Here is a 15,000-nt window from a genome sequence, read left to right on the forward strand (position 1 = left end):
GCACTTTTGTTGAGTACTGAGACGTGCTGGCACACTTTGGCATCCCTTTACATCATCGAATGTGTTGGGGTGTAATATCGTGAGGCAACAATGCAACAGGCAGGCAGACAATACTAAACAACTGTCTGTCTGTCTCTGAATCTTACACTTTCTAATTCATTACTTCAGAGAAGTGGTTGGTTTAAGTGGTAGCGTGAGGCATGAGTTACATAGAGAAGGTGGGAGATATAATAAGTAGAGCAAAGAGTGGTATTGTTTCAATTACATATATAGATCTAAAACAGTGTTTCTCAACCACTTTTTACTCGTGAATCCCATTCGTTCCTGTCTTATTTCTACCCATTTGATGTTTAAAAGATCATATTACATTTCTATGATTAAATATCATTAGGAATTTTATAAAAATAATTATTTAAATATTTTGCGTTTTTCTAAAAGTAAACCAATTTATTGCAGTTAAATTTTAACAACAAAATCTTATATGGACCCCAATTAAGAACCACTTATCTACCACATACAGAGCCAGCTCATCCTCGTCATCATTAAGGAAATGACTACTATTCCCTTCAAACTTTGCTTTTGTCACCTGGACATCAATGTTTTGAAATTTACCAATTTTCCATTACATTTCACACAGATTCAGCATTGAGTTGCTGAAGCATAAATATCATTATAGCCAAATATTCTGCTCAATACTACGAGCATGTCCATTAGTGGCTGACAATACGTGCATCTCCAATGATGAGCAGGAGTAGTGGGGGAGCATCGTAGCCATGTGTTGAAAGGGATTCTTTGAGGTTTGAATAAATATTGTAAGAAAAGCAAAGTTTGAAGGAAACAAGCCATCTTTCATACTTTCTAAGAATAAGCAAATAGGAAATAACAGTTGCTACCCAAGGACAAATAGATAGATAGATAGATAGATAGATGGATAGATAGGTAAGTAGATAGATATTAATGTTTGCTTTTACATTCAGTTATAAAAACAATTTTGCGTTAATCTGATGGGTTACTCTATACTTTTTTAGAGTACAAATTTATTATTCTTATACAAGAATGTTGTTGACAGTGACTTCAAAGTTTTGGCCAGCTAAGCTGATGTCAACAACATTCTTGAATAGGAATAATAAAGACAGATAAATAGATAGATAGAAAGATAGACAGATAGATATAATTATGTGTGTGTGCATACATATATATATATATAATTATATAGACACATGCATGCACACATACGCATACACACATACGCATACACACAATCAACATCAGTATGCTTAAACACTGCATACTCCACTTCACTGACATTTTAAAGATGAACGTATGACTAAGTAACCCACAAGTAACAAAGAATCTGTAATATGTCAAAATTTGCCAAACTGTATCTCCCAATGCTTATGTCTCTGAACAATAATGAGGAATGCATCACAAGTAGGCCAACAAGAGTCGATACCTTATCTCCTGCAGGCAGATATCTGACTGTACAGAACAAAACATCGGGTCAGGGTGTACAGTAAAGAAAAGAAAACAAAAAAATGCCTGAAGATATTCTAAAACAGTCATGTAGATAGAATACGCCATTTATACCACAGTAGATTTTGGAATAGAATGGGTAGGAGAAATAAGAATGGAAAAGGCCAGTGTGTGACCAGATACCAAAAACATTGATGGTGTGTCGGCCCAGTTCTGAAGATATTCTGTACTCCCATGCAAGTGTATATATTCTAGTTGTGTGATTTCTGAAATTGCTGCCATGTTGACAGCTCGATAAAGAAGTGCCGACCTCTCAAAGTGGATGGAACTCGTAGAAGAGGGAGACCCAGGAAGACGTGGGACGAAGTACTAAAGGACAACCTCAGGATGCTGAACCATTCAGATGAGATGAGATGGGAAAGGGCTGAGATATCTGGTGCCTCGCTGTACTCAAGGGGACCCTGTCCTCCACAACAGAAGTGTTAAGGTAACTGTCGTCTGGTAACGAGGGTTGGCCTGCAAGATCTTTGTACCAGTGTTATATAAAAAGCACTTGAGCTGGCACCACATATAAGTGCTCGGGTCAGTGCCTTATTAAAAGCACCTTGCACACACACTGTGAAGTGTTTGGTGTTAGGAAGAGCATCCAGCCATAGAAACCAAGTGAAACCAGACTGGAACCTGCTTGCCAGCTCTGTCCAACCTCTGCAACCTATGCTGGCATGGAAAATGGATGTTAAATGATAAGAACTAGGGTTACATTAAGACCCATGAAACTGGGGATGGGAAGGAAAGGGTTAAACACCATAAGTTCCTTTCTCTGTGAGAAAACTTTTGTTGTTTCAGTAAATTTCAGGGCAGTTTTAAGCCTTTATGTCCTGGGCATGATAAATATAAAGACATTGTATAAGGAATTTAGTCAAATAAAGATAAAAATGATAAATGCATATTTTGATAATATAATATTCTTTAATATTGTTATATTTGGAGATACTCTTTTACTCTTTTACTTGTTTCAGTCATTTGACTGCGGCCATGCTGGAGCACCGCCTTTAGTCGAGCAAATCGATCCCAGGACTTATTCTTTGTAAGCCTAGTAATTATTCTATCAGTCTCTTTTGCCGAACTACTAAGTTACGGGGACGTAACCACACCAGCATTAGTTGTCAAGCGATGTTGGGGGGACAAACACAGACACACAAACATATACACACACACACATACATATATATACATATATATGACGGGCTTCTTTCAGTTTCCGTCTACCAAATCCACTCACAAGGCTTTGGTCGGCCCGAGGCTATAATAGAAGACACTTGCCCAAGGTGCCACACAGTGGGACTGAACCCAGAACCATGTGGTTCATAAGCAAGCTACTTACCACACAGCCATGGTCATTTTTTTTTTCTTTTTTTCTGACAATTAACTTCACATACTGTGGTTAATTAGCAAAAAAGAAAATGACCATCCCGAAATATAACAATATCTGTTTCAACACACAATTTCACATCAGGAATTTTGCAAAACAAACACATAACCGTAATTTACTTTAGCCCATTCGTAAGTTTATTGAGAATGATAATATCGTTCAGTTTACAGCTTTGTATAGTTGCTATATGTGGCATATACGTAACACAATGAATAATACCAGAGCACAGTCAATAACAACAGTGCACAGTTTACAGCTTTCAAATCCATCTATATGGACAATCTACAGACAATGGTCAGCCTGTAATAATGGTGTACAGTTTACTTTACAAACCTAGCAAATAGCCAATATATACATGTAAACACAATCTACGTTATTGAAATTCTGGCTTCTTTATTAGTGATCAAGAACAACAAGTAAGAGAATTGTGCTCCAGTTTATATTACAGAGCATTCCATAATGGCATACAATCTCTATTTTTATTTGATTCCATTACTTTCTCTTTCCTTTTATCTACTGTTTCTTCAGCACACCTATTTTCACAGAAGTATATCACATCATCATCATCATCATCATCGTTTAACATACGCTTTCCATGCTAGCATGGGTTGGACGATTTGACTGAGGACTGGTGAACCAGATGGCTACACCAGGCTCCAATCTGATCTGGCAGAGTTTCTACAGCTGGATGCCTTTCCTAACGCCAACCACTCAGAGAGTGTAGTGGGTGCTTTTTACATGCCACCTGCACAAAGGCCAGTCAGGCGGTACTGGCAACGGCCACACTCAAAATGGTGTATTTTACCTGCTACCTGCACAGGAGCCAGTCCAGCAGCACTGGCAACGATCTCACTCGAATGTCTTTACACGTGCTACCGGCACAAGTGCCAGGAAGGCGACGCTGGGCACAGGTGCCATCCCGATTTCGCTGTACCTTATTTCCCCTTGCTATTTCCCACATTATTGTACTCTGCTGTATTTCATTTGTCTTCTTGTTTTTGCTCTCATTCTTATTTTTACTCTATTTAAAAGGGTAAGCACACCTTATCTATTCTTAACTGACTTTTATATGTGTTAGCTGCAGCCCCACCCCCCGCCTCAACTACTTAGACCCTCTGAAGAAGCCTAGGGGCACATCCATCACCCAAGCCTTGTCTGTTCGTCCCTGTATAACATTGAAGTGATGGAGATAACCTGGAAGATTTTGTTGCCTCTAGGCAGAACCAGCCATAAGGAATTAGTACCTGCAGACCCATTTATATTTTTGCTCATTTGTTTCTATATACTTGTATGTATTCATACCCTTGTCTTTGCAGTTACCAACTTTTTCTCACTCGTTAATCTGTATCACTCATACATGTGTGTATATTCATCCAATAAATAAATGTGTCCTTTTAAAACCTAGCCAGGCTCATGGGCCCGGTTTCCTGGTTTCAATGGCGTATGTGTTCCCCAGCTTGACAGGACGCCAATCCATCGCAGCGTTACTCATTTTTGCCAACTGAGTGGACTGGAGCAACGTGAAATGAAGTGTTTTGCTCAAGAACACAATGCATCGCCCGGTCCAGGAATCGAAACCACAATCTTGCGATCATGATGCTGACACCCTAACCACTAAGCCACCTGCCTCCACTCTATTCATCCAATACAATTGAATAAATAGATATAATTGAATCTTTCCGGCTGATGTCTGTTGATTTTATATCCTCTCCATTTTCTTGCCGTATATATATATATACACACACACAAACACACACACACACACATATATATATATGTATAGAGATATATATATATATACATATATATATATATATATATATATATATATATATAGTTTTAGGGAAAATAACCAATTTTCAAGAACTCATCGATGAAAATCCACTATCACATATAGAAAAATTAATAATTAAAAGCACAATAAATGAGTATAATATAAAGTAAAGTAAATATCATAAGATAAATATAATAAAAAGATTACACGTGTTTCATAACCAATTTTCAAATAGAAAAGAAATTTAAATCGATTAAAATCAATTGAAATTATCTAAAATAAGTTCTATTCAAAAATATAGCTACTCGTCAGATCGTAAGTAGAACAATAATTAGATATATATCTCAACCAACAATAAGTACCAAATGAATTAATATGATATACTTATTATATAAAACAATGATAATTTAAAACAATGATAATTTAGGTAAGATGTTTTTTGTATATAATATACATGTTATTATTATGGATGAAGGGATGATTATTGAATGGTTATTATTTTGATATTATGATATTTTTTAAATAATTTTTCTATCTTTATATAATAAGTATATCATATTAATTCATTTGGTACTTATTGTTGGTTGAGATATATATCTAATTATTGTTCTACTTACGATCTGACGAGTAGCTATATTTTTGAATAGAACTTATTTTAGATAATTTCAATTGATTTTAATCGATTTAAATTTCTTTTCTATTTGAAAATTGGTTATGAAACACGTGTAATCTTTTTATTATATTTATCTTATGATATTTACTTTACTTTATATTATACTCATTTATTGTGCTTTTAATTATTAATTTTTCTATATGTGATAGTGGATTTTCATCGATGAGTTCTTGAAAATTGGTTATTTTCCCTAAAACTATATATATTTTATATATACTTTATCTATAAGGCTCAATTTAATTTTTTATAAATTGATTTTAATTGAGTTTTTTACCTGTAATTTTGGATTTTGTCCCTAATAATATTATTATATATATATATATATATATATATATACATATATGGTGGCACATAAGATGTACCATCCTGAGCGTGACCGTTGCCAGTACCGCCTGACTGGCCTTTGTAGGGTTTTCGACCGAGATCGTTGCCAGTGCCCCTGGACTGGCTCTTGTGCGGGTGACACATAAAAGACACCATTTTGAGCGTGGCCGTTTTCGTGCGGGTGAAACGTAAAAGCACCCACTACACTCTCTGAGTGGTTGGCGTTAGGAAGGGCATCCAGCTGTAGAAACTCTGCCAAATTAGATTGGAGCCTGGTGTTGCCATCCGGTTTCACCAGTCCTCAGTCAAATCGTCCAACCCATGCTAGCATGGAAAGCGGACGTTAAACGATGATGATGATGATATATATGCATATATATATGTGTGTGTATACATATATATTCATATATACACACATATATACATACATACATATTCATATATATATATACATACATATACATATATATACACATATACATATATACATGTATATATATGTATATGTATGGATGTATATATATATATATATATATATATATATATATATATGTGTGTGTGTGTGTGTGTGTGTGTATATATATATACATACATACATATTCATATATATATATATACATACATATATATACATATATACATGTATATATATATATATATATATATATATACATATATACATATATGCATGCTTTATGCAAATAACTGACTAGAAAGGGACAGAATAATTTCCAGTCCAATAACTGACCTACATTAACATATATAATATAACAATTACTCACATTGGCTGGGTTTGTTGCTAGGATACAAAACAAACAATAATCAAAAGATGGCCGCAATGTGCTCGGATAAGTTGTGAAGTGAATTTTAACTGTCTCCCTACAACTGATGGGAGTTAAAGTAACCCATCTCCCCCACCCCTTATTACAGAAAATTAATTGCTGTTGCCTGACCAATCATGTAAGAGATTTGTGAAATGCGCTTATTCTTTACTATATTGGTCCACAGTTGGTCGTTTACTAATTATAAGGTAAATACAGAGTTTTGTTATGATAAAAACACAGACATACAGACACACACACACACAAATATACAAATACATATAATATATATAAACATGTTTATGTGTGTGTATCTCTCTCTCTATATATATATGTATATATATATATATATATATATATATATATATATATATATATAAATTAAAAGGGTAAAGATTTATCAATTTATTAATTTATTAATAAATCAACAATTAATAATTTTTACCAAGCCCTTCGGTATGTAAGCACCATTATCGGTGGAGAACTTATTTAAAAGTTCCCATACATTTATAAACATAATTAAGGGATCAGCAAGCATTTGCTTCACCATATACCGAAGTTCAGAAATAGCAGCTAAAAAAGCTGAGACTCCAACAGCTATCTGTTGGAGTCTCAGCTTTTTTAGCTGCTATTTCTGAACTTCGGTATATGGTGAAGCAAATGCTTGCTGATCCCTTAATTATATATATATATATATATATATATATATATATACATATAGTGCGAGAGAGTTAGGGGTTGAGGGTTCAACCCACTAAGGGATAGTATCTATCCAGTATACTGCTGGGAGGGTACCCAATTATTGCTACACTAGTGTTGAATTAAGTTAATGAATTCAACGGGATACATTGTCTGCAAGTAGTTGGGTTCAGCATATTATCCTCCATTTTCTAATTGATAAATCAGATTGGAGCCTGGTGTCGCCTCCTGGGCCACCAGTCTTCAGTCAAATCGTCCAACCCATGCTAGCATGGAAAGCGGACGTTAAACGACGATGATGATGATGATGATACACATAAAAAATCTGTCTCAACAAATTCTATATAATCCATACAAAGCTGAAAAAGAGGGTGCTGGTTTCAAATTTAGGCACTAGGCCAGCAAGTTTTGGGAGAGGGACTTAGTTGATTAAATTGACCCTAGTGTTCAACCGGTACGTATTTATTTTATCAACCCCCGAAATGATGAACGGCAAAGTCGACCACGGCAGAATTTGAACTCAGAACATAAAACAGGCATGAAAAAGTGGATATTAAGACGTTGTTGTTGTTGTTGTTGCTGATGATGATGGTGATGAGGAAATCATCATTTTATCTCCTCTCAGTGTTTCTCTTTCAGTTGGTCTCAGAAGTCTAAGATTGAGCAGAAGAAAGAAGCAGATATGTACACAGCTGCCACTACTACCACCTCTACCATTGCTTCTACTAACACCAATACCAATTCTACCACAGTTGTATCCAGTACTACCGCCACAGCCACCACAGTCGCAAACATTGACCCTCAATCTTTTACTGGAATAACTCTGGATTTGATCCTCAAACGTTTTATGGAGTGTGAAGATTTCCTCACTTCTGATCATAAAGATTGGAACACCATTTCTCGCATGGTTCCACATACAACACCTCTTCAAGTAGGTTCCTGGCATTTTTTTCTTCTCAATTTACCTTAGTCTGTCTGTTGTCTGTCTGTCCGTCTGTTTATCAGTCTGTCTCTCTCTCTCTCCACACACACACACACACATATATATATATATGTATGAGGGCAGAATTTACATGGAGTTCTAAGCAATGATTAACTGTTATGCTATCTCATTCAAAACAGCAAATTTAATATATGTATGTATATACATATGTTAAATACACATATACACACATACATATATACACACATACAGATATACATATATACACATATACACACAAACATATATATATATATATATATATATATATATATATATATAAATTGTAAATCCAGAAAATAACAATAAATTGTAAATCCCAAAAATAACAATAAATTGTAAATCCAAAGGATTTACAATTTATTCTTTCACCGCAACCACTAGCTGGAATACACAGGTGCTTACAATTGTCAAGTATTACCTCTAAATTTCAATTTACCTATATATATATATATATATATATATATATATATACAACGAGCTTCTTTCAGTTTCCGTCTACCAAATCCACTCACAAGGCTTTGGTCAGCCCGAGGCTATAGTAGAAGACACCTGCCCAAAGTGCCACACAGTAGGACTGAACCTGGGACCATGTGGTTGGTAAGCAGGCTACTTACCACACAGCCACTTCTACGCCTATATGACACCAGTGAATATGCGGATGATGTGTACATTGATGATTGTGGGGGTGATGAAGATAAGTATGATGGTGATGATGGTGATGGTGATGATGATGATGATGATGATGATGATGATGATGATGATGACATGATGACAGCGATGATGACGATGACAACAACGATGATGATGGTGATGGTGATTATGAGAAGTATTAACAATTTTTTTTTTCTCTTTCATATCGCTGTACAAATTACACTTTGCAGTGTGCTCACCGTTTTGAAGAACTCCTCATTAAGGACAAACACATGAATCCGAATAACTACCCTTCTGAAGGTTTGAATCATCAACAGTTGCCCCCACAAGAAATTCAAGGGTCAAGCATTGACCCCCTCCTCACCAAAAAAGCCCCAATTGGACATCCAAAATTCAAAGGTCAGTTATATCTACTTGGTCCCTATTATCTGTTTATGGTTACAGTAACAGGAAAAAGAACCTCGAGGGCAATTGGGGGCCAGTATTATTATAAAATATTTTCCAAATGTATTGGTCAGTGTAAATATTAATTTGAATCCAGATATAACAACCATTTTTCAAATTTTAGGCACCACGAGTCTTAGCATTAATCTGGAGGATTAAAGGCAAAGGGACCAAATCCGACACCAAATTGGAAATTTTCTCCAGAGCCAGACCCCTGTATTAACAGGTCCAAATGATGTTCAGTGTGCTCTCTTGGAAAACTATATCCCTTAACCCTTTCGTTACCGTATTTATTTTGAGATGTTCTGTGTTTCTTTTAATTATTTTAAATGTAACAAAGAATTTAGTAAAATAACTCAATTATCATTAATCTAGTGTGAGGAACTTAAATTGTGACTAAGGTTTGGTGGAAGATTTTAATTCAGAACTTTTGAAAACAAGTCATTTGTACTACAGAGCCAGAGGCAGTTTCGTGTGGGTTGGCATCAAAAGGGTTAAACATAACAAAGAATTTAGTAAAATAACTTAGTTATCATTTAAGCAGGTGTTAGGAACATAAATTGTGACTAAGGTTTGGTGGAAGATTTTAATTCGGAACTTTTGAAAACAAGACATTTGTACTACAGAGCCAGAATCGGTTTCAGCTGGGTTGGTAACAAAAGGGTTAAGGAACTTGAGAGCCTCCAATGATTACGTAAATTCCAGAAATGAGACTTTTTCTGTATGTTCACATCTTAAGAAATACATCTTGGTGGAATTTAAAAATAGACCAGCAGACAACACAGTAAACCAATAATATCTTACTTACATCTGTTTATTGTAACGACATTGGGTTATTGTAATGTTGGTTATCTCCCTTGCGTTCTTCTTTTTGTCTTCTTCTTTATCAGAGTCCTTTTTGTTTTGAATGTCATCTGCTTAAAAAAAAGCAATTGACAAATGGTCTTGGTCTCAGCTAGAAAAATGGTAATAAATTAATGTTTCGACTAGGAAACCTGGGTAGTTGTATTTAACAAGACCTTGTAGGTTTTATTATCAAATTACACACACACACACACACACACAGAGTATTAAGAATTGGAATATTTTTGTTGCAGGCTTTAAAGATAAAGAACATCATACAGAGAAGGTAAAGACTTTTCCTTTTTGTTGCAGTTTGTCCATGCATTAGAGCGTTATTGAGCTTTATGTGCAGCAGCTGCTGCCGTCACGTGTCAGCTGTCTGGGGGAGGGGATAAGTTGATTACATCGACCCCAATCCTCAACTGGTGCCTATTTTATCGATCCCATTTTCATGGTATCCCTTTCTGAATCTTCTTATAAGTATTTACTTTCCTTTTTCAGCCTACATTCATCCCAGAAGACATAACAGAAAAAGTGTAAGTTCTGACTTTCTTTCAAGCAGATTCTTTATTATTTATTTATTCTTTATTATTTATCTCTACATTTCTATCTGTCCTCTCTCTCTTTCTCTTTGTCTACCTTTCTATTTCATTCTTTGTCTACCGTGTCCACAACTATTACTTGCAATGTCTTCTTCACATTGTTGTCTAAAATGACCCCTCCAGTTGCTTTTGACCCTTATGAAGCCCATAACTATGATTAAAAGTGAGTCACAATGGAAGTGAATCATCAGACAACATGTTATTTGTCAAGAATGTGGCACAAGTGAATTCAAAGACACAGTGTGTGTGCGTGGTGTTGGGATATGAACAAACACACATGTGTGTGTGTGAAAGTATGTGTAACTATATATTCTCTCTGGACCTTTCTTCTTTCCTCTTTCTGAGGAAGAGCCATGCTTGGAATGTCACCCACCACTTTTTTCCATCTTATATCCGAATAAGAAGCATATATATATATATATATATATATATATATATATATGTATAAAGAAAGAAAAGGATAAAGAGACCAATGGCAAAGTTAGAATTATATAATTCTAACTTTGCCATTGGTCTCTTTATCTTTTTCTTTCTTTATATACATACACACGCTAATACACGACCTACGTTATATCCCCCACTCATGTTGATACAATGACAGGGGCAAAACTAGTCGGTATACAGCACTTACTCGGTATTACCTGTAACTTTAGGGTTTGGTTGACTCCAATACCCTTCATAACCTTTACATATATATATATATGTAAGGGATGACTGTGCGAACTCATAAAAGGAGCAATGGTGACGAATGGAAAAACCGAGGACTCCTTTTATTTAAACGCGTCACACGGTCGAACATACAAATATATATATCAAAGAGGATATATATAATATGTTATGCGACGATAACATAGATGACCAGTAATGAAAGACCACAACCGTATAAGATGAATAACAGATATATTTATTGTAGCGTTAAAGATGTATGTCTGTGTGAGAGTGTGAATGCGACATATAATAACATAATCAAAGACAGGCCGTCATACAAAGAAAAGTGTGTATGTGAGTGATACATGTGTGTATGAGTGTTTACAGCAGATAGAAAGAGAGTCAATAACACGTGAGCAATTATACCAGATCGTTAGTACACTATAGGAAAAGTTCTGTATGTGAAAGTGAGGAAAGGCTGAGTGTGGCAGAGCTTATCACTAGTTGTGTTTTGGCGTCGATGCCAGGGCCTTGATTCTTGTTATACAGATGTTCATCGCTGGCTGAGAATTTCTTGTCTGTTTATTTACCGTGGTGAAGCTGAGTCACCTAACAGAATCGAAGAGAGAGATGTGCCGCGGAGTTTGGTTTGGTGTACATAGTAAATCGTGTTGACGCTGGTAGCGTAGAGGCTGCTTGGTAGGTGCTCGTAGAATCGTGTTGGTCATGATGATGATGCTGGATAGTAGTAGTAGACTCTTGTTGCTGATGTGGCGACGGCGGAGGTCATCGTGGCTGGACGAAGCTGCTGAAGTGGTCGCTGGCTGCTGCTGCTGTCGTGTGGTACACGGAACAGTTCTCAAAGAGAAACTGGACCGAGACAAATTTGTGGGGTATGAGTTGATCTATATATAGCGTTAAGAGGGTTCCAAATGCCTTCAGAATTTTACTCCATCACGTGACCTTATCAGGGGCCGTGATTGGTCAGTTTGCGTTCTGGCGGGAACGGTTCGAAGAAGTTGCCGATTCGAATAATGATCAGTCACGTGATGGACAAGGAATGGGTTCTCTACTACGCTCGCATTTATTTATATTTAAATGAGAAGATTGTATGTAATGGCGTTAGTAGTTTGTATCTAATGGCGGGAGGTAGTTTCACTACATATATATATATATAATATAATGTAAGGATAAAATCTTTATAAGAATTTATCAAGTAATCAGCGTGAAAAAAAATGATGGGTTTATATTTATATATATTATATATATATATATATATATATATATATATATATATATATACACACACACACACACACATGTTTATATATATTTTCTTGTTTCAGGTCAATGATGATAATCAGAGTTTATGATGAAGCCAAAGATGGTAAATAAATCAGAGAATTGATGTTCAAATACCAGCCATGAAAAGTGCAAAACTCTCAATCCCACCACCACCATGTGGACGTCCATGTAGTGGAAGCTTCATTTAGGACGACGATCACTTCAGCTTACTTCTGCACTGCTCCCTAGTGGGTGGGGAAAGATGTAATGGAATCGAATGCTTCCTACAGGGCAGAAGAAACCTCTTCAGGTCACATGAAGTGGTTCGGTATTATAAGATGTACATGATGTTGGTTCATATGCGTGTTAGTAGTTGACCGATAGATTAACGAGGCAGGGTTTGTGGTGTATATTTAGGGAGTGATCGTTAAATATTATGAAAAATAAATGTAAAGAATAGATGAGATGGTCAGAATGGTTTTTGATGGAAAAGGGTTCAAGGTTATGGAGTACTTTGATGGTTAGTCATGCGTGTCATTCATGGCAATGTGGTGTGTGTATATATGTATGTGTGTATATATATATATATATATATATATATGAAAAAAATATATAAAAAAGGGTTTTGTATGATCTTGTATAGAGGAATATATTATTTAAAAGAGTTCCAACTCTGTTTTTTATGTTTTACTTATATTCTTATAAAATTAATGTGGGATATAGAATATGGAATATATAATATAAATAGTAAAATGAAATGAAGTATTGAATGTCTTATTGAATATATGAAATATTGAGTATTAAATATATAAGGACTAGTATACTTTCCTCCCTCATGGCAGTCATCAAGGTCCCGTCTGACATATATATATATATATATATATATATATATATATTGAACCAAATTCGATGACTGGCACCCATGCCGGTGGAGCGCTAACAGCACCATACGAGCGTGATCATTGCCAGAGCAGCTATCTGGCTTCAGTGCCGGTGGCACGTAAATAGCACCATTTGAGCGTGATCGTTCCCAGTGTCGCCTTACTGGCACCTGTGCCAGTGGCACGTGAAAAAGCATTCGAGCAAGGTCATTGCCAGTGCCGCTGGACTGGCTTCTGTGCAGGTGGCACGTAAAAAAACACCATTTGAGCGTGGCCGTTGCCAGTACCACCTGACTGGTCAACTCTTTTGCCTTCAGTCCCAGCAGGCCACCAGGGCCCAACCTATGGTAGAGCCTTCCAAACAAGCATTGGACTAATCAACGACAGCCAGAAAACACTGCGACTTGCCTTCTTCTCTCATGTGATGTCCTCGGTCATCGTCGACAACGACAGACAAAATAATAATAATAATAATAATAATAATAATAATTCTTTCTACTGAAGGCACAAGGCCTGAAATTTGGTGGGGGGAGGGAATTAGTTGATTATGTTAATCCCAGTGCCCAACTGGTACTTATTTCATCAACCCTTGAAACGATGAAAAGCAAAGTTGACCTTGGCAGAATTTGAACTCAGAACATAGCCACAGACAAAATACCACAAAGCGCTTTGCCTGGCATGCTAATGATTCTGTCAGCTTGCTGCCTTATTATTATTATTATTTTTATTATTATTATTACTAATAATAATAATATGTCAAAATTAAAAGAAGAGTGCCATTTGTTATCTAGTGAACGATATTTCGACATCTCGTGTGTCTTCAACTGGTTCAAGCAATAAATTTGTCAATCTACTACTACTACTACTACTACTACTACTACTACTACTACTACTAATAATAATAATAATAATAATAATAATAATAATAAAGAGTAATAATAATAATTCATCATCATCATTATCATTTAACATCTGTTGTCCATTCTGGTCTAGGCTGGACAGTTTGACCAGAGGTGGCAAGCTGAGAAGCTGTACCAGGTTCCAATCTCCCTTGGCATGATTTCCACTTTTCAGAGTGTGCTGGGTACTTTTATATGGCTCTGCATGGGTGCTTTTACATGGCAATGTATATAAAATATGTGAGTGTTGATCCAAAATATTTTCATTTATTTCCATTCAATAATTTCTTTTGTCTTCCTGTGCTCTGCAGTTGAACAACACTTCCAGTGCCCTCGCAATATTTTGATTGAAGAAATGAAATACTTCAAAGAATATCTGTCTGCAGACCCTCAACAACTGAGAGAAGATTTTGATATTTCAGTCCATTGTGATATCCAGATTTTCGATTGGTTGATCAGATATGCCAAGAGGAACCTACCGAATGCGGAGCCAGTTTTGGGTATCGGTAAGTAGCAGTGTTAGAAGAGGCAGACAGAAATTAATATCTGTGGAGCAAGTCTTTGTCA

At 35.9% G+C, this 15,000-nt stretch overlaps 1 protein-coding gene across 5 annotated transcripts in view; it reads left to right on the forward strand.

Moving 5' to 3' along the window:
* Positions 1-15,000, forward strand: part of LOC106877588 (SANT and BTB domain regulator of class switch recombination) — a 40,572-nt gene that overhangs the window by 1,288 nt on the left and 24,284 nt on the right. For 2 of the 5 annotated variants that reach the window (XM_089340985.1, XM_089340983.1), the window contains exons 2-7: positions 7,836-8,127; positions 9,063-9,231; positions 10,374-10,405; positions 10,621-10,655; positions 12,716-12,756; positions 14,745-14,939. In XM_089340985.1, the coding sequence (XP_089197111.1) occupies positions 7,879-8,127; positions 9,063-9,231; positions 10,374-10,405; positions 10,621-10,655; positions 12,716-12,756; positions 14,745-14,939 (721 nt within the window). In that variant the 5' untranslated portion in view covers positions 7,836-7,878. Of the gene's footprint in view, positions 1-6,474; positions 6,707-7,821; positions 8,128-9,062; positions 9,232-10,373; positions 10,406-10,620; positions 10,656-12,715; positions 12,757-14,744; positions 14,940-15,000 lie in introns of those variants that run through there. The other 3 variants (XM_089340984.1, XM_089340982.1, XM_089340986.1) reach the window with 3 other exon arrangements.

This window comes from Octopus bimaculoides, chromosome 24 (assembly GCF_046866305.1).
Source record: "Octopus bimaculoides isolate indiv1 chromosome 24, ASM4686630v1, whole genome shotgun sequence".
In the NCBI taxonomy this organism is placed as follows: Eukaryota; Metazoa; Mollusca; class Cephalopoda; order Octopoda; family Octopodidae; genus Octopus; species Octopus bimaculoides.